At 41.9% G+C, this 19,485-nt stretch overlaps 2 protein-coding genes across 27 annotated transcripts in view; both read left to right on the top strand.

Moving 5' to 3' along the window:
* KIF1B (kinesin family member 1B) overlaps positions 1 to 4,916 on the top strand; it is a 97,091-nt gene extending 92,175 nt beyond the window's left edge. For all 25 annotated transcript variants that reach the window (XM_033007685.2, XM_042794193.1, XM_042794200.1 and 22 more), the window contains one exon: positions 148 to 4,916. In XM_033007685.2, the coding sequence (XP_032863576.2) occupies positions 148 to 190 (43 nt within the window). In that variant the 3' untranslated portion in view covers positions 191 to 4,916. The remainder of the gene's footprint in view (positions 1 to 147) is intronic.
* A 1,448-nt stretch (positions 4,917 to 6,364) lies between these two features.
* PGD (phosphogluconate dehydrogenase) lies at positions 6,365 to 18,233 on the top strand. Of its 2 annotated transcripts, none has more exons than XM_042794220.1 (13): positions 6,365 to 6,430; positions 7,482 to 7,557; positions 8,012 to 8,191; positions 8,328 to 8,393; positions 9,522 to 9,640; positions 11,035 to 11,104; positions 11,473 to 11,607; positions 12,284 to 12,473; positions 14,484 to 14,614; positions 15,132 to 15,265; positions 15,616 to 15,715; positions 17,234 to 17,356; positions 17,926 to 18,233. In XM_042794220.1, the coding sequence occupies exons 1-13, from the start codon at positions 6,423 to 6,425 to the stop codon at positions 18,043 to 18,045; spliced, it is 1,452 nt and encodes a 483-aa protein (XP_042650154.1). In that variant the 5' UTR covers positions 6,365 to 6,422; the 3' UTR covers positions 18,046 to 18,233. The 2 variants fall into 2 exon arrangements, with proteins under 2 accessions (XP_042650154.1, XP_042650153.1); XM_042794219.1 differs by lacking the exon at positions 6,365 to 6,430 and adding an exon at positions 6,450 to 6,468.
* Positions 18,234 to 19,485: the final 1,252 nt, after the last annotated feature.

Raw genomic sequence — 19,485 nt, 5'->3', positions numbered from 1 at the left:
TGTATTTTACTTTCTAAACATATGAAGTAAACTAGGATTTAAAGGATGTTAAAAAGGATTTAAGAAAAAGGTAGACAAACTGTGGGGAGGGAAGAAAAATAAGCTTCCAGAATTCAACAAATACTTTTCTACTTCTTTCTTGCACAGGTCAAAACTGGCTCGAAGACGCACGGGCCAGCTGAAGTACTGAGTCCATGTAATGTTCTCATCTGTTCGCCGTAACTCACCTTCTGATAGATAAAGTGTTACCTCTCATTTTCTCTTTGTGACTCTTGACAGTTTCTCTTGTATGTAATCCTGTGGCTTAACATCCCCTACCTTCCCACACTCCTTCAGCACATTTTCTAGGTATTCTAACCCTACCTTGTTTCTTTTCACTTGTACTGAGAATCGTACTAGTAGCATGTGGCCAAACAAAAAGAGAAAGGAAAAAAAAAAAAAAAAAAAAAAGAGTGATTATGCACGACTCTAAAAACAACAAAAAAAAAAGTTATTTATTTTTTCTTATAACAATTGTTTTCCCATTCCAACTGACCTTTTGGTGTCTGTCCCACTGTCCATTGTTGTCTGTCTAGACTGCTGCAGGTTTTTCATTCAATTTGTGACTTGGCAGTAGTCATTGGTTCCCTCAGGGCAAAGTTCTAATGCCAGGGAAAGACAAATTCTTCTATGTAGACATTACTCAGCCAGGAACTGCAATAGCTCCTAAGGCTTTCTGGATCCAGCCTCTAATTTAAACTCTGTTGAAAGCTGATATTGGACAAATCTATCTGGGCAGACTGGATTTTGGACTTGGTGCATGTTTTTGAGTTTCCAGGGTCCAACAGGCTAAGGCATGAGCTGGAAAAAGCTGGGGAAGAAACCAAGAGGGACTGGCTAGAATAATCTGGCTTTGAACTCTTGCTGTGGGGTTGCAGGAGAAGAGCGTTTGGCTTTAACTCTTTCCCTAAACATTAGCACTCACTTCTCTGCCTCTGAACTGAGCTGGAGAGATGGAACTTGTGCTGATGTGAGGGGAAAGTAAGCCACATCGCTGAAATATTAGATATAATCCCTAAAGTTTTAGATGCTCAGCCTCGAATTTGGCAGACGGAGAGTGTTAAACGGAAATGGAGCAGTGTGGTTGTTTCCTAGAGCGCTTTCCGGAGATCACCACTGGAGGGCAGTATCTCCTCGTTCCCCGTTTAGTCCTGACTTCTGAGTTCCTGTAGCAACAGTTCGCACCTCTCCTGGAAGAGCTTTACGGTTGTCATTGGTGTGTTAGGATAGACTGCTCTTTGGCATCGTTCTGAAAGGCCTGCTTTATGCATGCATCCCTTATCTGTAACACTCAGATGACGTCCCATCTGTTCATGGGGAGACCATTCTCTGTCTACAAAATACTTTCTAGACCTAGCACTTGCAGTATTCTCCAGGGAACAACAGGACACTTCCACCTCCTTTTGTTGAGCACCTCCTAATTTCCCTGCTACATTTTTCATCAGCTAAAACCCCCTGGTTTTAACTTCAGAATTAATCCTTCCTGGAGGATGGATCAAGTGGACTCTGGTCCTGATCAGTGGGGTGTAATAATTGTCTTCCTGGATATCAACTGGGTGGTGTTAGTTCTTGATCTACAAATTAAATTCTCTTTGTGGCCAAAGTTTTGGTCCTTGCCCTGAGAAAGGAAAGCAGAATGAATTTCCTTTCTGAGAATTGAACTCATCTTTCTTAGGTTTTCAGGGAGGTTGTGGGGGGGAGTGGTTTGTTTTCTTCTTCTATGTTTCAGACTGCTGTGCTATATTTTCTTAACTTACCTTGGGCACTAATAGGGCTAGCTGTGATCCTGGGCTATGTACAGGAATTTCATCCTGAGGTTCCAACCTCTCAAGGGAGAGGTAAAAGGGTTTTGTTCTACTATTACAGTAGGCACATCTAGGTACACTCCAGCTCAAGAAGGTCACTTTGTTTCAGCTCTCATCAGCAGGTCATGCCATGCATTGGAAATTCTGTGGCCAGAAGTGTACATGGGACTGGCATCCGCTGAGCAAGATTTTAGCTTTATGGGGTTTTCATTCTTCAGTGAAGCGCAATGCACAGTGAGACCTCAAAGAAACATGGTTGGCAAAGGAGCAGGGAGATGGAGTCTGACATTTGCTAGGACATATCTTCATATATTTCAAGATAGTACTCAAGCTAAATCATGTGCTCATGCTATCTCCTGTGGTCCTCAGATTTATTTCAGAACTGGAAACCAGAATGAGGGAGCATCCTGGGGACCCAGGAGCATAATAGGGATGGTGTTTGTGTTTTGTTTGTTTCGTTTTTGTTTCTGTTTTGTTTTTGTTTTTTTTTTTCTTCTGGTTTCATCTTGTTTAATTGTGTGTGACTCTTCATACGGTGGTAATATTCCTTTGTTACAACATGGATGATAATGTTCTTCTAGTGTGTGGAGAAGGAAGACTGCTAGTGCTGCGGGAGAGCTCCTCAAACTGAAGTTGAGCTGATCTCAAGAATTAGGTTGATTTCAAGCACTAAGCTGTTGTTGCCATCACCACCATTTATAATGAAAGTGGAACCAGTTTGAGGAGGTGTAGCGATTTAGGTAGTAGTATTTTGTGACACACTGTGAGCATTTTACTTCTTATCTGTTACTTTTTTAACTAGAAAAAAAACCTAGTTTGCTAAGTCTTTGCTTTGGATAAGCCAGAAAATGAACTAAGGGGTTATAGGCACTGCATAGAAACATGATTAAGGGATCTTCCTTTAAAAGCAGGAAGAGACAGATGCTTATTTTATACAGAGCTGGGAGTGTTTTAGCTCTGTTGTGTAAATGTTACTCTTCCATCTAAAGATTCCAAGCAACTTCTGGTGACTTGATGTCTATGTGGATAACAGATCACCAGAAGAGCAAAATCAGATTTTTAAGCATCAGTATCTCTTAAAGCTGCATAATATGTGACAAAATAGATTCTTGTGTGGAGTTCAAATGGGCATTATTATTTTCAGGTTTGACATGAAGGCATACAGTTACAGTTTTTCACCAATTATTGAAGCCTACTTTGAGAAATCAGTTTCCCTACTTAAAACTGGACTGAAATAAATTCAAGTTTTCTTTAAAAGGCTAACAAATAATAAAAAAAAAAAAAGTGGATTTCTATTCACATCAAAGCATTTTTGATATAGCCCAACATGTTAGAAATTTCTCATTACAAACAGAGCAAGAAGTGAAAGATGTGCTAAGCTGCCTTCTCTTTAAAAACCCACTCCTGGTTACCTGCTGAGTGTGTGAAGTCCTGGAGTCAGACAGCTCCTAGGACTCAGCCACTGGAGACGAGGCATCATGCTGTGGGCCTGCCAGCCCACTGAGCATAAGCACTAGTAGTAAACTTGATAGGCATTCCTGGGAGAGGATGAGTGTGAAACTGCGCTGTTGTTGGGGTTTTTTATGTTCTTTGCTTAAAGGAAGGAGAAAATTATCTTTTTTGTCCATTGAAAACCATCTTGTTGGTGTTCGAGCTTCCTGGATATTTTGAAACTAAGCTAAACCTCCTATACTGTATTTTAGAAATGCACTTTAAGTACCTTTTTAAAGAAGATTCCTATATTCTGGGATGAAGAAGGGAACGGAATATTATTTCCAGACCACTAAGAAAGGGGCTTTTTTGGTCAGTATCCAATAGTCCTTATTACTGATTAGCAAGGTATTTCAAAGCAAAGACTTTACTTTTTGCTGCTTATTATCTAATTTACAGGGATTTAATTTTATGTAATGTATTGTATATTTATACATCTGTAATTAATTGCACATTAGATAAGAAAGTGGATTTGGTATAACGCCCGTTGGTACTATACAATCAACTAATACTGCCTATGCATATGCATCTTTCTGGTACTCTTGCACAGCCTTAGTTTCTGTTAGTTTATACTGTGGTGGGTGTTTTTGTTGAAGATGCAGCCGTTAACCTGCTGCTCAAAGGAAGGATAATAATGCTGCTCTGGAACGGTTTGCTGAATGTACTTTAAAATGGGTCTCTAACATGTGTGCGTTGCATCTCTCCGTTGTGGTTAATAACCCCAATATGTGGTCTGAACTGTACTGTATGTAGCAGGACTGTATTAATTTTGTGCTTCCTTGTTTATAAACATCAGCTGTTCAAGAACAGGATTGACTTTTTTTGTTCAGAAGGCCATTTATGCATTATAAGTATTTGAAATCAAAACTAGTCCAGCACTAACCAGATGGTTGTGTCCAATGTTATTTGGAACAGTTTTTAAATCAACAGGATCAGCTGTGCATTCAGAAAACTGAGGGTATGGAGCTCGTAAGTCTTCAGTTCTTAATGTCACCAAGTTAATGGCCTGATCCTGAGCAGTCCTGAACAACCTATTGCTTGCCTTGAAACCAGGGATTAGAAGCAGAGGGAGTCTTGAATGCTCAGCACTTCCCAGGATCACTTCTTGATTTTCTACTCTGCTTGTTCATACTTCATGTGCAGTTGATTAAGGTTCTTGAATTTGGACATGAAACATGGTGTTACACTGATATACACACTTTCTTTTTTTTAAATTTCAGTCCCCATTTCCCTGTTTGATCGCTCTGTACACAAGGTATACAAGGTATATGCTGTATAAGTGGCCTTCTTGAACAAATCTCTTTGCAAACTGATTTCATCCCAGCGAAGGAGTGTATCAGCAACACTGTACATTAATTTCAGGTTTTCATTTTCTGATTTTATTTTGTAAATATATCTGATATTTGGAGCTTGAGTATACAAAATGTAAATATAGTTCATGTATTTGTACTAATTCTGATCCATTTGCTGTATAGCCTTAGGTGTGCAATGCAGATATCTAACTGTGTATGGTAACCTTGCACCACTGAATTGTTAGTGAACGAGGTGAAACAATAAAGGTACAACCAGTGCATTAGCAGATATAATGTGTGCTCCCTTTACTATGATTTAATAACTGGTATTTTATATTGATTACTTGTTTTCAAAACCTCTACTCAACAAACTTATGCTTTTGTGAATATAAATTTGTCTTGGTAGTTCTTGGGGAAGAGGCCCTTCTCCTGCCTCATCCTTATCCCTTTGATATGCAGCATTTCTAAGTAGTTTTTTGGATGCTTTCAAAAGATTCTTGTGCTTGAAAGATAAACCAAGGTTGCCATAGTGCAGTCAATACTGAACTTGCTTGTCTGAGGGTGACCATTAAAAATGAGAGGAAGCATGTGAAATCAAACCACCAAAACATAACAGCAAAGTAGAAGGCACTGGTTCTGTGGACAAAGACGTCAAGGAATCCCTCTAAATCATTCTCATCTTGATCTGAAAGTGGAAAGTTCTGTGTAGCTTTTAAAAGTCATGGTGAGGAAACTGGACAGGGCATTGCCGAAGCATTTAAGTCCCACAAAATGAGCCACCACTTGCTGTCAAACACCTCTTGTAACAGTATTAGCTGCATGATGGCAAAATACTTTAATCAGGCTGCTGGCTAGATCAGTTCTTTATGTGAAAAACTATCATGGATATCTTGCTGCTGTAGCCAATTCCTTATTTTTTTCCAGTTAGGCACTTGAGTAACATGTTTTTCTGTTGCTCTTCTGATAGCTTATTTAATACTGCAGAGATGCCACTATCTGTTTTACTACTTTCAGATTCATTCACTCTCAATGCCCAAAAATAAGGTGAATGAAAAATGTGATGGTCACTTTGCTGCCAGTCTTCGTGTTTCGAATGTCCCTTTAACAGAAAGTTAAACATGCTTAAAATGTAATTTTGTCTTGATGATGCACCTGACTGATGGAGCAAAGGTATGAAACTAGCTTTTTTTCTCTTAAACCTGGTTTTAATCTCAGTGCTGACAGAGGAGCGAGTTTCTTAAGTTTTCTTTTGCCCAAATTCTAGGCCATCTCAAAGACAAACTGGTAGCTGTGATCTCTAAGGTGTGTTGACTGCAGCCTAGGAAGGTGTTCCAACAGCTGAACTGAAAGCCGTGCATACTCTGTAATTAAAGGAGAGAAAAGACAAAGTAAGGGGTGTCTGCCGGCTGCCGACCCCAGGGGTGTGTGTTGCTGTAGCCCGTGGGGGTACAGAGGCTGCGGCTTCGTGTGGTGCTGGCCTCTGGCCCTGAGGGGACAGTCTGGCCCTGAAGGGAGGACAGCTCCGGCCCCGCGGGGTCAGCTCTTGGCCTGCTACCGCCCGGCGGAGCGCCCAGGGCCCGGCCGCTGCCCCTACTCCGCCGCTCGGTGCCGCCCCCGGGCAAAGGCGCGCGGGATGCGGCGTGCCTTTAAGGAGGCGAGGCGCCCGACCCATCGGCCCATGGGCAGGAGGGGCGGGGCTCCCCTGCGCAGCCAATGGGCGCGCCCCGCCCCGCCCGCGCGGCTGAGGGCCGAGCAGGCGCCCGCCGCAGCCCCGGGCCCGGCCACTGCCGCCGCGATGGCTCAGTGAGTGCGGGGGGGGCCGTGAGCGGGCCGGTGGTCCGGTATGGCTGCCTGCAGGGGTGGGGGATGGCGGGAGAGCCGGGGGGTGTCCCCCGCTGACGGGAGAGGCCGGACAGGTCCTTGGCCTCTCTCTCGAGGGGAGGCGGGAGTGCGGCCCCGGCGGGCTGAGGGGCGCGGGGGGGGGAGCCGTGCTGGCCGCACGCCTCTGCTTAGGGGCTTTCTACTAAACCTATTTTTTTTTTTTTTTTTCATTTTCTGGCGGGCTGATTTGGGGAGGGAAGCGAGTGATCCCGTGCAGACTCCGGTGCCGCGGTGTGTCCGGGAGGGAGAGGACGGGGCCCCGGAGCTGCCGGAGGGCGGGTGGGCTCGTCGCCCTCAGAGCGTCTGCGGCGGTTGAGAGACCAGCAGGGAGAATAAGCCGGTCGGCCGAGAGACTTTTTGACAAAATCCGGGAGCGATCAGTTTTGAGTCGCGATTGTGAACCAGGAAGCTGGTTCCTGACCCGCGGAGTAGAAGTAGGCAGGTTAGGTTTCTTTGCATGTGTGCCCCTTGCAAGTTGAATGAGGAAGCCTCTGGCAGAATATCTAGTTTTTCTCTTTGCTAAGCCCAAATCTGAGATAGTTTTCATTGTAGAAGACAAAAAAAAAATGGTGTGCTGTTCAGACCTGATGTTCCAGTGCAGCATCTTAAATATGGAGCTGTGACAGAGCTGGATCCGTCAGTGACATATTGGAGCCTTTACTCCCAGCCTCCTAGTGCAATGCTTTTGTTACTCATCTAGTTGTGTTTTGGTAGTTGGGAAGAAATCTTGGTGACTTGGAACTTGCTGTATGTTGATCTCCACTCTGTCTGCTGGACTGACTGGGAGCCCCAAAGATCTCTTGCTGTAATAGCCTACAGAACCAATTCAGAGCACGTGCTGCAGCATTTGTTAGAAAGGGTGGGGTGGCCTAGCAGTTGACAAGAGCAGGATACCCTGACAGAGCATATGGATGCTAGTGCTTGATCACTGCTAACAAGACTTAACTGGCATTTTTGTTCTTCCACATTCCAGAGCTGACATTGCTTTGATTGGACTGGCTGTGATGGGTCAAAACCTTATTTTGAACATGAACGACCATGGCTTCGTGGTAAGCGAAGGAAAACATTGTTCAGAAATGATCACTTACTGGTACTTGGGATGGGAGCTGAGCATTTTGTGGGCGTTTTGGTTCGGTTTGGTTTGGTTTTTTTTTTACCTTGTGATGGTCTAATGGGTGTTATTTTCTCCTTTTAGTTATAACCTAGGCTGCCCTTTGTCCCATTTCCAGAGAAAAGCAGCAGTGCATGCCTGTGCTCAGCTAGCCACCCGATGTGTTAGCTATGTATGATTTTTCCCTGAAGTTTGCTTCAGGTTTGGCCATTACCCATATGTTCCTAAGGTACTTCAGAGACATACTGCAGGTTCATCCCTGCTCCGTGTCTTCAGGGAAGATGGAGGTGGGAGAGCACGTGATGATGAGTCTTGCCAATATAATTTGTAGTTTGAGCTAAAGTAACTGTTCTGTTGGCAGCTATTATTAACATGTTTTCCTGCTCCCTCAGGTGTGCGCTTTTAACAGGACGATTTCCAAAGTGGATGACTTTCTGGCCAATGAGGCCAAGGGAACCAAAGTGATCGGTGCTCACAGCCTGGAAGAGATGGTCTCTAAGTTAAAGAAGCCCCGTCGCATTATCTTGCTGGTGAAGGCTGGAAGTGCAGTGGATGACTTCATCAATAAATTGGTGAGGCAAACATCTTTTCTGTTTGTGACTTGTTGCTGTTTTTTGGAGAAGTTTCCCCTGGAAGATCTCAATTATTCGTCATTAAAAAGGTTTTGAATGCATGGAGAAAACCAAAATGCTGATTTATTTTTGGCAGGTGCCATTGTTGGAGACTGGAGACATTATAATTGATGGTGGAAATTCTGAGTATAGGGATACCACGGTAAGCCTGTTTTCTACTCGAAGTGAATTAATAAAATACACATGATTCCTTCTCCTCTGATCATCAGGATAGTCAATAAGGTGCTATCTCCCCTCTGCTTAGGGAAGACCAAACTGAGTTACCCCTCCAAAACTAGATCATGCAGCCTATTAAAAAGCAATTGTTACAGTAGTTAAGGACTGTTCTATAATTATATTTTTACAGGAGTTGCCCAAATCATCAAAGAATATTTTTGTTGACATCTTTTAAAGAGTGAAGGCCTTTAGAAAATTTCTTGTTAGAATCTTAGAATTTTCAGGGCGATTTGAAAATCTAAGGATATCTAGAGTTTTGTTGTTATATCTCAATCCTACATGACCATGGGAAAACCCAGTAAGACAGAACTGCTGGTTTGGCTGTCTTGGTAATGAAAACAGCAGAGTAATTGCATGTTTTGTTTTGTTTGTTTGTTTGTTTAAAAAAAAAGCCTGCTTGTGAGGAGGTGGTAACTGTAGAAGTTTTAGAAGTTACGTTAGCATATCTGGGATGCTTACATGAAAATACTGTGTTCAAACTGGTACTTCTGAGTCTTAGAAGGGGTGTTGGTGTTAGTCTTTCTGACTTGGCATTCTGGTCTTGGATGAGTTGGCTGTGCCAGAGTGAAAAACAAGTACTAAATGAGGATTAATACTTGGGGAGCTTCTAGCTCCCCTTAAGGATCTCAGCCTGTACTTCTCTCCCACTCAGTAGGAATTAGTTTCCCTGTAGTTTTCCATGCTTGCCCCTTCACTCTGCAGTGAATTCAGCAGCTCCTCCTTGGGCCTAATCTGCCTCCCCCACACCTTTGCACACAGCATGTATCACCTGACACTTAATTCTGAGCCTTTTTCCGCCTCAGAACTGCTCTTTTCTATCTTGTGCTTATAAGGACTTTGTTTTCTCAGCATGTTACTTTTGCAAGGATCCATGTCAAAGTAACAGGAAGTTTCCTAATACTTGCTTTGTTGCATGTACAAGCTTTCTCTAAGGTTGTCTTCCAGCATGTCCAAAGCAGAATTGAACTAATTTTAGGTCTGAATTGCTAACCTTTGTTTGTAAGTTTTTTGCATTAAAAGAAAATAAATAATGCTGCTGTGCTCTCTGTTACAGAGACGTTGTAAGGAACTACGGGCAAAAGGCATCTTATTTGTAGGAAGTGGTGTTAGTGGTGGAGAGGAGGGTGCCAGATATGGTCCTTCACTCATGCCGGGAGGAGCCAAAGAAGCCTGGTAAGCATGAACTAATAAATTCTCCTCCAGGATGGTCTGCAACAATTGTCTTCTATTCACATTGAGAGCTGAGGGAGGGAAGGAGCAGGGTGTGGGTGTGGAGAGAACAAGATATGTTGCCGTTTCACTTCCTCAAGGCTCATCATTTCTCAACCTGGCTGGGGTCATGAGGCACTGCTGAGCTTTCATGGCAGGCAGAACAAAGGCAGGTTTTTCTTCCAGGAATTAACAGGTGAAAATAGTATCTACAGAAATCTGAAAGGAGAAATGTGTGCCAGGGGAGAAAATAATTTTGTTTAAATTTTAAAAAAGTACTGGTTTTGATTATGATTTTTCTTTTGGGGCCCTACGCACTTGGAAGGCTGTTAACACTGAAACAGGCAGCAGCAAACATCCCCGCAGTGACACACATTATAAAAGGAGGCTTCAGTACGTGTTTCTGCCATGTTGCTGTGCTGTTTGTACTCATGTTACTGTGAAGGACTGTACAACATCAGTGTTCATATTAGGCTTTATCCCATTCTCTCTGTAAATGTGGAAAGAAAATGTGTCTGGGCTTTACCTGAGCTTTAGAATCTCTTTAAGTCCCTGTCTATTTGCGTTAGCATTTCATACCAATATCAGCCTGTTCAAATTTGATGGCACAAAGCCAGAAAGAACATAACAGTAATCTGCTGTCTGACCATCTTTTTGCTGTAACCAGCTCTGTAGACAGCTTCTGTTTGCCACCCTGTGTCCCCCTGCTCTTTCACAGCTCCTGCAGCCCATGTGCCACCCGCGCTCCTTTCCCAGTGGTGGTTTTAGGTTCCTCCAAACTTGGCATTCTGTAATGCTTTCCTGTTGGCTAAGTGATTTACTACGCTTGGGGAGCCTGGCAATGAGAAAAGCTCCTAATTACTGTAATAATGCAGATAACTATATCCTGACTTGCATTCATGAAGTTTCTTCCCTCCTTCCCTCTCCTCCTCCAGATCACCCTGGCTTTTTCTTGTGGCTAAAGAACAGAATGGGATTTTGTTTTATCTCTGCCACTGATCCTCTCAGAGTGTGAGCCTGTGTCATAACCTGCCTCTATTTCACCATTTCTAAAATGGAGAAGATAATATTTGGGCTCCTTTAGGTACATTTATATTAAGCTTGTCTGCACAGTGCTGTAAGTGTGACATGGGCTGTCCCTATTTCTTACAAACAGTGTCTAGTTCTGGGGAGAAACATACATTTTATTTGACATTGCTGTGTGGGGGATTGTCAGCCTGCCAGCATGCCCTCACCCCAAGCAGCCTTTTGGCAGGTTACAGAAGGATACTTCATACCAATGGATTTTTATTTTTTTTTTTTCTTGTGGTGTTTGTGTCCTCTGCCTATCTGCTGAGGCATATTATTTCTCCCCACAGGCCCCACATCAAGACCATATTTCAAAGCATTGCTGCTAAAGTGGGATCTGGGGAACCTTGTTGTGACTGGGTAAATACTTATTTGATACTGACCTTAATTTGTGGTTAGAGCCATGCTTAGGTAGTTTGGTTGCTGAAGCTCATGCATATATGTCTCTAATAAAACCAGCAGTGTTAGTGAGTTGATTTTCTGGCTCACTGCATTAAATTCAAATCTACCATCTCTGATAACTTATCCCATACAATGGAAAAACAAAGTTTTATGGTTGGGTCATGTGCTAGGGGAGCTAAATGGATCTGTGACCCATGGTGTTTCCAGTTAGCACAGGGCTTGGCTTGCTTACTTCCTTTAGGCAGAAAGAAGCTGTAGGCAGATATTAAACACTGGAAGTGGTGACAGCACTGTTGCTGATGGCGTTTTTGGATGTTTCCTGACAGGTAGGAGACGAGGGCGCTGGGCACTTTGTGAAGATGGTGCACAATGGGATTGAATATGGAGACATGCAGCTGATCTGTGAGGCCTATCACCTGATGAAAGATGTGGTGGGCATGGAGCACGAGGAGATGTCAGAGGTAATCTGCAGTTTTTAGTGTCTTGACTTACTGAGCCATGGTGGCTGCTGTTGATGGAGGCAGCTGGGCTTGGGTAAAGCTGCTGTACATACATGAAGTTAATTTTTCTGACCTGCCTTCTGCCAAGGGCAGTGCACAATATTCCTGAGCTTCAGAAAAGGTAGGGAGCAGCAAGCACAGGTACACCTAAATGTAGTTGTCTAAACTCACCCATTCTACAGTTGATTTCTCCCCAGGAAGCACCTTCTTGTGTAGAGATATGAATTACTTGAACAGTATAATCAAGCAGGCAAATCTTGCAAAGACCTTGTTGAAGCAAGTCAATAAGTATGATAGTTCTGTTTCCAGCCTTTGGTGCCTGTGGTAATAGTCAAGAGGATGGGCCGTGCCTCTGCCTTCCCACTTGGAAGTGGGTGCTCTGCAGCTCTGAGTCGGGTGTGCTCCTTCCAGTGCTGGGCTCCTGCACAGTGGCCTTGCAGCAGTGCTGAAACCGTTGGGAGATGTGGCAGGGTACCAATAACCAGTAACTGAGATAGTAGGATCCCCCTTCTGTATGTATCATATGTGTATGTATACGTATATCAATAAATCAGTTAATATATATAGTAGATACATAGTAAATCAGTGCATGTGTGTGTGTGTATAAATACAAAAGCACACTTTTCTCCTCTTTCAGGTATTTCAGGAATGGAATAAGACAGAGTTGGACTCTTTCCTGATTGAAATCACAGCGAATATTCTCAAATTCAAAGACAGCGATGGCAAATACCTCCTCCCAAAGATCAAGGACAGCGCAGGACAAAAAGGCACAGGAAAGTGGACAGCCATTTCTGCCCTGGAATATGGAGTTCCTGTCACACTCATAGGTAACTGGTTGTTTGATCTGGCCTTGTCTTTCTTATGTGCATGTACCACATCACAGTAGGCAGTGTGGTGATAGGTAATCTTAGAAATGAGCCCACACTAGTCCTTGGCTCGCAGAAGAGGCTCTTCTAGATGTAGCTGTTGCAGTCTTACCTTAAATATATATATATATATATATATCCCTGAAGTGTGAGAATTTACTTGCTTACATACACACCTAACTGTTTTGTTACCTGCTCTTCTATCTAACCTGACCTCTGAATGGACTTGTGACACAGGGGTTGTATTACATGTGCAACAGAGTACTCTCTTACCATGGGTCCAATGTAGACTTTGCTGTTGAGTAAATAAGGTGACTCAGCAGGTTCTTTGTTCTTGGATTGGCTTTAATTTTCATGCTTTCTCTACCTCATTTTCCTTTGCCTTGGGTGGTTAAGTTGTGCTGGATAAGAGGATAAGACTATATTCAGTAGGCTAAAAGAGAGTAACTGCAGTGATAGCTATCAGAGAAACATGGCTGTATTCCAACACCATAATTTTACAAAATAAATTTTGTAAATGATTTTAATATTCTACTACAGTTACAGTCTTCTGTTTTAGGCTTGAAACTGTTTCTTGCTTGTGCTGTTAATATTCTACTATCTGGGGTTCTTGCAAAGACCAAGGGTGGAGGAGACGCTCCCTAGTTAATCCTCTGCAGTGCCAGGGGAGCACTGTTAGGTAATGATGCATTGATAGGGAAGTATGTGTGTGCAATAGCCCTTGTGCAAACAGGGCGGTTCTTAGGGAAGTTGCTGTGTGTGGTGTGTGTGGTTTTAATGCATAAGCATGACTTGCAGACTTCTCCTTCTAAAAGCAGAGTCATGCTACTCCTGCTTTTTTCCGGGTTTTCCCCCCCACACTTCTCCCCAGTGCAGAAGGAAATTTTTGCAGAAATGGAGAGAAGCCAGTTCTGATTTTGATATGATCTGTTAATCCTACTGCAGTGAGGGTCCAGAATGCTGTGAAAACATTACTTGTTCATATTTTTTGGGGTCTGGTTTGGGTTTTAGATTTCGGTTTTGTTTGGTTTGGATTTTGGGTTTTAGGTTTTTTTTTTTGGTGTTTTTTTTTTTTTGTAATTCATGACTCACTTAAAAGGTAGAAGGAAATTTCAGTCTGAAGACTGTAATGAGCTTGATTGCTTCCCTTCTATCAGACCCTGGAAAGGAAATTTCTTTTTTTCCCCATTTAACAATACTGTCTTCAATTGCAAATAAATATAACTTAAAACAGCACGGTTAGGAATTAACTGAACCGGATCAAGAGATTGGCATTCAGGCTTTCTCTTTAGTAGCTGAAGATACTGCTTGTCTAACTCCTTAACCCTGGCTAATGACATTTAGTAACCTACTTAGTGATGTTTTAATACTTTCTTATGGGCTTCTGAATACTAGTGTTATGGGCCCACCAGATTTGTAAAACTTATTTCCTCTTACAAGGTAACCTGATTTATTCTTGATTTTAATTGCTCTCATTTTGCATGTGTGTATTTCAAAACACATCTAGTTAATGTGAGTTGACATTTATGCATCAGCTTTTTATCTTTGAAACATGATATAGAAATTTGTGCAGTCTTCAGCCTCTCCTGTCCCTAGACTGCAGTACAAAACTGTCTGCCTTGTATAGATAGGAAGGGATTTTAAAGTAAAATCTTAAAACTAAAAGCTGGTGAAGGTTCCTGAGGATAAGTTTTTGTGCAGATGACTTGTGGCTTTTTTTTCGTTTCTTTATCATTTGGAAGGTCTATCAGTCAATATTTACCCAGTGGTTATGCTGATGAGCAGTTTGGTCCCTCAGTAATGCTGTTGAAATAACTCATTTGTAGATCTCTCTTCCCGTGTGACTGTCTCACTATGATTGTGGCTCATCATTCAGTGGTGCTCTCACTGTGTGCTTGAGGACAAGTATCTCAGATCTGAACACTGATGCTGAACTTTCTAATTATCTCCCCTTTCCTACCATACTTCAAGGTGAAGCTGTGTTTGCACGGTGCCTGTCTTCCCTCAAGGATGAGAGAGTACAAGCCAGTAAGCTGCTGCATGGGCCTAAAATGACTCAGTTTGGTGGGAACAAGAAGGCTTTTCTGGAGGACATACGCAAGGTGAGTCATCGTGCTTGCTAGAGTGCTGTATTAAAGCTGCATATCAAAGCAGGGTTTGGATGCTGCAGATCCTGGTGAGGAGCTCTTGTGTTTATGTTGACATTTCTTGACAGTTGGTTCCTGCTTCAGCCATCCCACTGTGCATTGTCTAGCAGTGTCCACAAAGCCTAGTGTGACCAGTTCCTTTCCTGACAAAAGAACAGCCCTGAAGAAATTCAAGTCTAAGCCACAGTGGGCAGTGACAACTACCTGGGGTTCAGAGGTCATAACTTGTGCACAGGAGCCTACTTTTTCATCTCTCAACACTCCTGTCTTTGTAATGGGGATAATAGCTCTTGATCTTTCTCTGAGACTAAACTTTCCAACAATTAGAAAGGATATTTTGGTTCTAAAATAGCTGGAATGTGGCTACTGTACTCATCCCTGATGAGATGTGGGCTAAACAGAGCATGTAGACTGTGGGTTATCTCATTCAACTTTGTGGGACTTCACTCGGAATGTGAATTTGTTTTTATAGGCCCTGTACGCTTCCAAGATTATCTCATATGCTCAAGGCTTCATGCTGCTGAGACAAGCAGCCAAAGAATTTGGCTGGACACTGAATTATGGTGGCATTGCACTGATGTGGAGAGGAGGCTGCATCATCAGAAGGTAATTAAGATGAGGAGGTAACTTGGTTGCTGAGGGGAGCAGAGCAGGCAATTTAGTTTAAGTGGTGCTAGACTGACAAGCCTAGATATTTTCTTGGACAATTCATGGAATTAATGTGATTGATAAAATAATGAAAGGCTGTTCCTGTAGATGGCAATAAAGGTTACCAGATTAAGCCAATTTACTGGTGGTTCAGCTACTGCAGATTTTCTTTGGTCTTTGTTTTGTTTGCATCTTTCTTAGTGTTTGGAATTTGATTCTGGCTGAGTCAAATGTCAGCACTGTAAGTTTTGGATTCCAGGCCTTTGTTGGAAGCTGTGAAATTTTATTACTATATGTGTTCTGCCTAGTGTGTTCCTGGGGAAGATCAAAGATGCGTTTGATCGAAACCCTGAGCTCCAGAATTTGCTGTTGGATGATTTCTTTAAGACAGCTGTTGAAAACTGTCAGGTGAGTTTCCAAGGAAGAAAGAGCATAAAAACAATAGTTAACTGTCTGGACTTCTCCAGCTTCTTTCCCAGGAGTTACCTTCACAAGTATATTTAAACTGACAAATTAAAGAGTAGAGAACACTCACGAAACTTATTTATACAGTATCCTTAATTCCCAAAATCTCTAAAACAGTCCTTAAGGTTGTTGGGACTGTATATGTGTATCTGTATACACATAATGTATGGGTATTGGAATTCATCATCTGTGGCTTCAAGGTACCCTTCTCTAGTAGAACACACCAGTCCTACTGTATCAGGACAGGAAAAAAAAATGCAGAGCTGGAGCTGGTTGAAATGGACCAAGAGAGTTACTGTGATGAGGCAGGCTATGCTGAGGTCCAAATTAGAAGTTTGACAGACACCACAGTTAGCAACCTGTCCTTGAAAAAATGCCTACAAATAACTCTTGCCTGTATTTCATCAGAAAGTGGAAGACTGTTAGTTCTAAATGAAGGAAAAAAGAGGTTGCATCACTGAAGCACTACGTTATAAATCATTATCCAGATACATCAAGTGATGAACTGAGGTCTCGTGCAGTGTTGCAAGATAGATTTGTACTGTCAACCTAAAGGTAATACAGGAGCAAATGAACATACAGTACTTGTGTCACGGTTCTTCTCTTCGATACGAACCAAGCTACTATTAGAAACTTAAGGGTTCTGTTTTACTGTTACAGAAGAGCCTTAGGCAGAAATCTAGCAATTCAGAAGAACCATGATGTCAGGAAAAAAGGTCTAGCCTGTGTGAACATTCTCATCACTGCTCTGTATCTTATGCCTACTGTGCACTTGGACTTCAGCTGTGCAGAGTATAAAGCTTTGTTCTATTACCACTGTTTGCAGTAGCATCAAAATAACAGTGTTCCACTTTTGGACACAGTGTCCTGATTTGGATGGAGTTGACAGGCAGAACTAAAACCAGATTAACTGACCAACAAAGAAGTTGTATATTATCGGTAATAGTTCTTTTAACTGAAGCTGAATATTCCATGCAGGTTACTAAATCAGATGTACAGTTGAAATTAGAATTATTCACATGTCTTTGAAGTATTGTACTGACCTCTTATACCCTTGGGTGGGCTTTGTACTGTGCTTGCTTAGAGGTCTTGAAAGTGCCTCAGTATTTGCTCAGTATGTTCCCCACTGTGTTGTTGCTTTTGAGGTGCACTGATTATGTTTATGTGAAAGAACAACATCCTTACTTGAGGCTGTGGCTTGATTACATGTGAAGTACATGTCTGTACTTACTGTACTGTTTGTTAACTCTATCTTACCTGCCATTATTTTGGATCAACCTTGTTTATGTAAAATCAGGAAACTACTGCTGCATTTGCTCAGACTTGGTCATTAGATTTCATATAACATGAAATAGCACATGCTATTGTACTAGAATAGTTCATATGCCTGCACATACCTCTAAGCAAGCTCTGATTAGTTTCTTTCTTTTTTCCCTCCGCCCCTCTTTTACTCTTTTCCAGGACTCCTGGCGACGTGTGATCAGTACTGGAGTACAGATTGGTATCCCCATGCCCTGCTTCACTACAGCACTTTCTTTTTATGATGGATACAGGCATGAAATACTACCAGCTAACCTGATTCAGGTAGGTGCCTGAAATCAGATCTTCTGACTGCTGAAATATCATCATGTTGTTATTTCAGTATTGGTCTAAAGGCTGGGGTGGCAATATGTCCTAATCACTCCAACTTTGCAAACATAAAGGCATAGATTGCCTAACATAATTGTTAAAACTGAAATTCATGGCCGTGAAATACTATGAGATGTCTGGATAAAGAAGACCAGAGACACTGGTATGACAGTGCCAAGCAGGTGTTAGTTTTCCATCTGTGAACCAAGGGTAATGAGATTTTTGAATCCAAGTGCTCTATAAAGAAGTAAGTATCTTTGAACCTTTGGATGTATAGAAGTGCTTGGTTTTTAAATTAGTACCTAGCAGAATTAATATGTATTTCTACAGAATTCTTAATTAGTGGATATTAGTAAATGTTTAATCGCAGTGATTTTGCTATTAATGAGAAAATAAGTTTGAATGTTATAATACTGGAGTCAGATCTTATTTCTAATATTCCTATAGTCAAGTATCAGTAGGTGCAACTTCTAGTACTCATGACTGTGATATTCATGTCTGTTTTGTTTGTGTTCTTATTCTAGGCTCAGCGCGATTACTTTGGTGCACATACATATGAATTACTATCAAAGCCAGATGTATTTATCCATACTAACTGGACAGGCCATGGAGGAAATGTGTCCTCTTCTGCCTATAATGTCTAAAGGAAATATTTCCTCCTGAAGCCAAGATACTGTAGATCTCAGATATTCTTCCTAGAATACCACTTTACTGTACTGTGCTAAAACTTGTGTTTGGACACTTTTGTAATAACTTGTGGGTATATTTCATATATATATCTCTCAATATATATATCATATAAGAAAGCTAAATAAATTTGCTTATAAACCCATTGAGGTGTTTTCTTTCCACTGCAGCTGGCCAAAACTAGCTGAAATATCTTTGTGCAGTATTTAATAGAATATATTTTATAATGGTAATACTTTTCTTGTATTATAGTACATAAACATATAGGGATCAAGATAGAGATGTCTGCATTTCAATAATTGCTGAAGTGGAGAATGGCGGACAGCACAGCAACGCTACACAAGATTTCAGGGAGGTAAAGGCCTTTTTTTGGTTGCCAGTGTTTATTCATAACAGGTAGTAGCTTGGTTCTTAAAGATGAATTCCTAGGTGTACAAGCAGGGTGAAGGGTGGGATGGGTCAAGGAGAAACTTGAATGCAGGTCAAGGGTGTCAAGACTGATAGTCATGTCACTGAGCCCTCCTCCTTCCAACTGTTCCCAGTTTTAAGCTCTGGCATAAGCTGTTGGATTAGCTGTGTGCTTGTACTTTTTTCCCCAAGTCTTCCTGCTTCTTTGCCTCCTCTTCCTATGGGCCAATTAAAAATACCTGTAGTAGCATGCAGAGTTGGCCCTATTTGATATCCTCTTCCTGCAATCCCCCTGCCAATCGTCTTCAGGACTTCTGAAAATTCACTTGAGTGCCTGTACCATTATTTTTTTCTCAGAACCTCTGGTGTTAAATTTTGTGCTGTGCACTGATTTTTGTTTTCTCCATTTATTTCTGCTAGGACAGTTAGCTACTTAGTTACTAATTGAATATCTGTATAATTAGCAAAAGATTACTTTCAATTTAAAGCAGCTTTTCTGCAAATGATGCTGTAAGATTTAGGAATTACATAAAACACATGCGTGACAAATTGAAGGCAATAGTGTTAACTAGAGGGTTATGAACATTTTAGCAGTCAGTTTGCCCCAATATTTGTGGTTTAGGTTCTCTGGCAGGAGAATTGTATTAGAAATTACTGTGGTGTACAGGAGGAACACTTTTGCCACCTTAGTGTGTGCAAAAGCATTGTTTTTGGGGAAGATGGATAGTCCCACCAATCTATTTTAGTGCTTAGTATGATACTAGTGCTGAGAAAAATACCTACTCTATCGGGGATCCCACTGTGCTGAAAGCTGGCAGCTGCTCAGTCAGAGGAAGCAGTGTGTGCCTCATTGGGTTTATCAGCAGTGCTTGTCTGCCATCTCCTTTAAACTGAACCGTTTAGGGGTAAGGGAAGAGTTGGGGACATCAGCTAATGTTGCTTTATATCTCTCTTGCGAGTTTATGTTATCTCCGCCGGCCACCATGAAA

The sequence above is a fragment of the Tyto alba genome, unplaced genomic scaffold, assembly GCF_018691265.1.
Source record: "Tyto alba isolate M040663 unplaced genomic scaffold, T.alba_DEE_v4.0 Super-Scaffold_20000042, whole genome shotgun sequence".
Lineage (NCBI taxonomy): Eukaryota > Metazoa > Chordata > Aves > Strigiformes > Tytonidae > Tyto > Tyto alba.
Note: the sequence above shows the minus strand (reverse complement) of the source record. Positions and strands in the feature narration are given on the sequence as shown.

Excerpts from the sequence above, each read along its gene's own strand:
- PGD (XM_042794220.1), top strand. Across the intron at positions 9,641-11,034 it reads GGAGGAGCCAAAGAAGCCTG|GCCCCACATCAAGACCATAT; the intron begins GTAAGCATGAAC and ends TTCTCCCCACAG. Across the intron at positions 12,474-14,483 it reads AGTTCCTGTCACACTCATAG|GTGAAGCTGTGTTTGCACGG; the intron begins GTAACTGGTTGT and ends CCATACTTCAAG.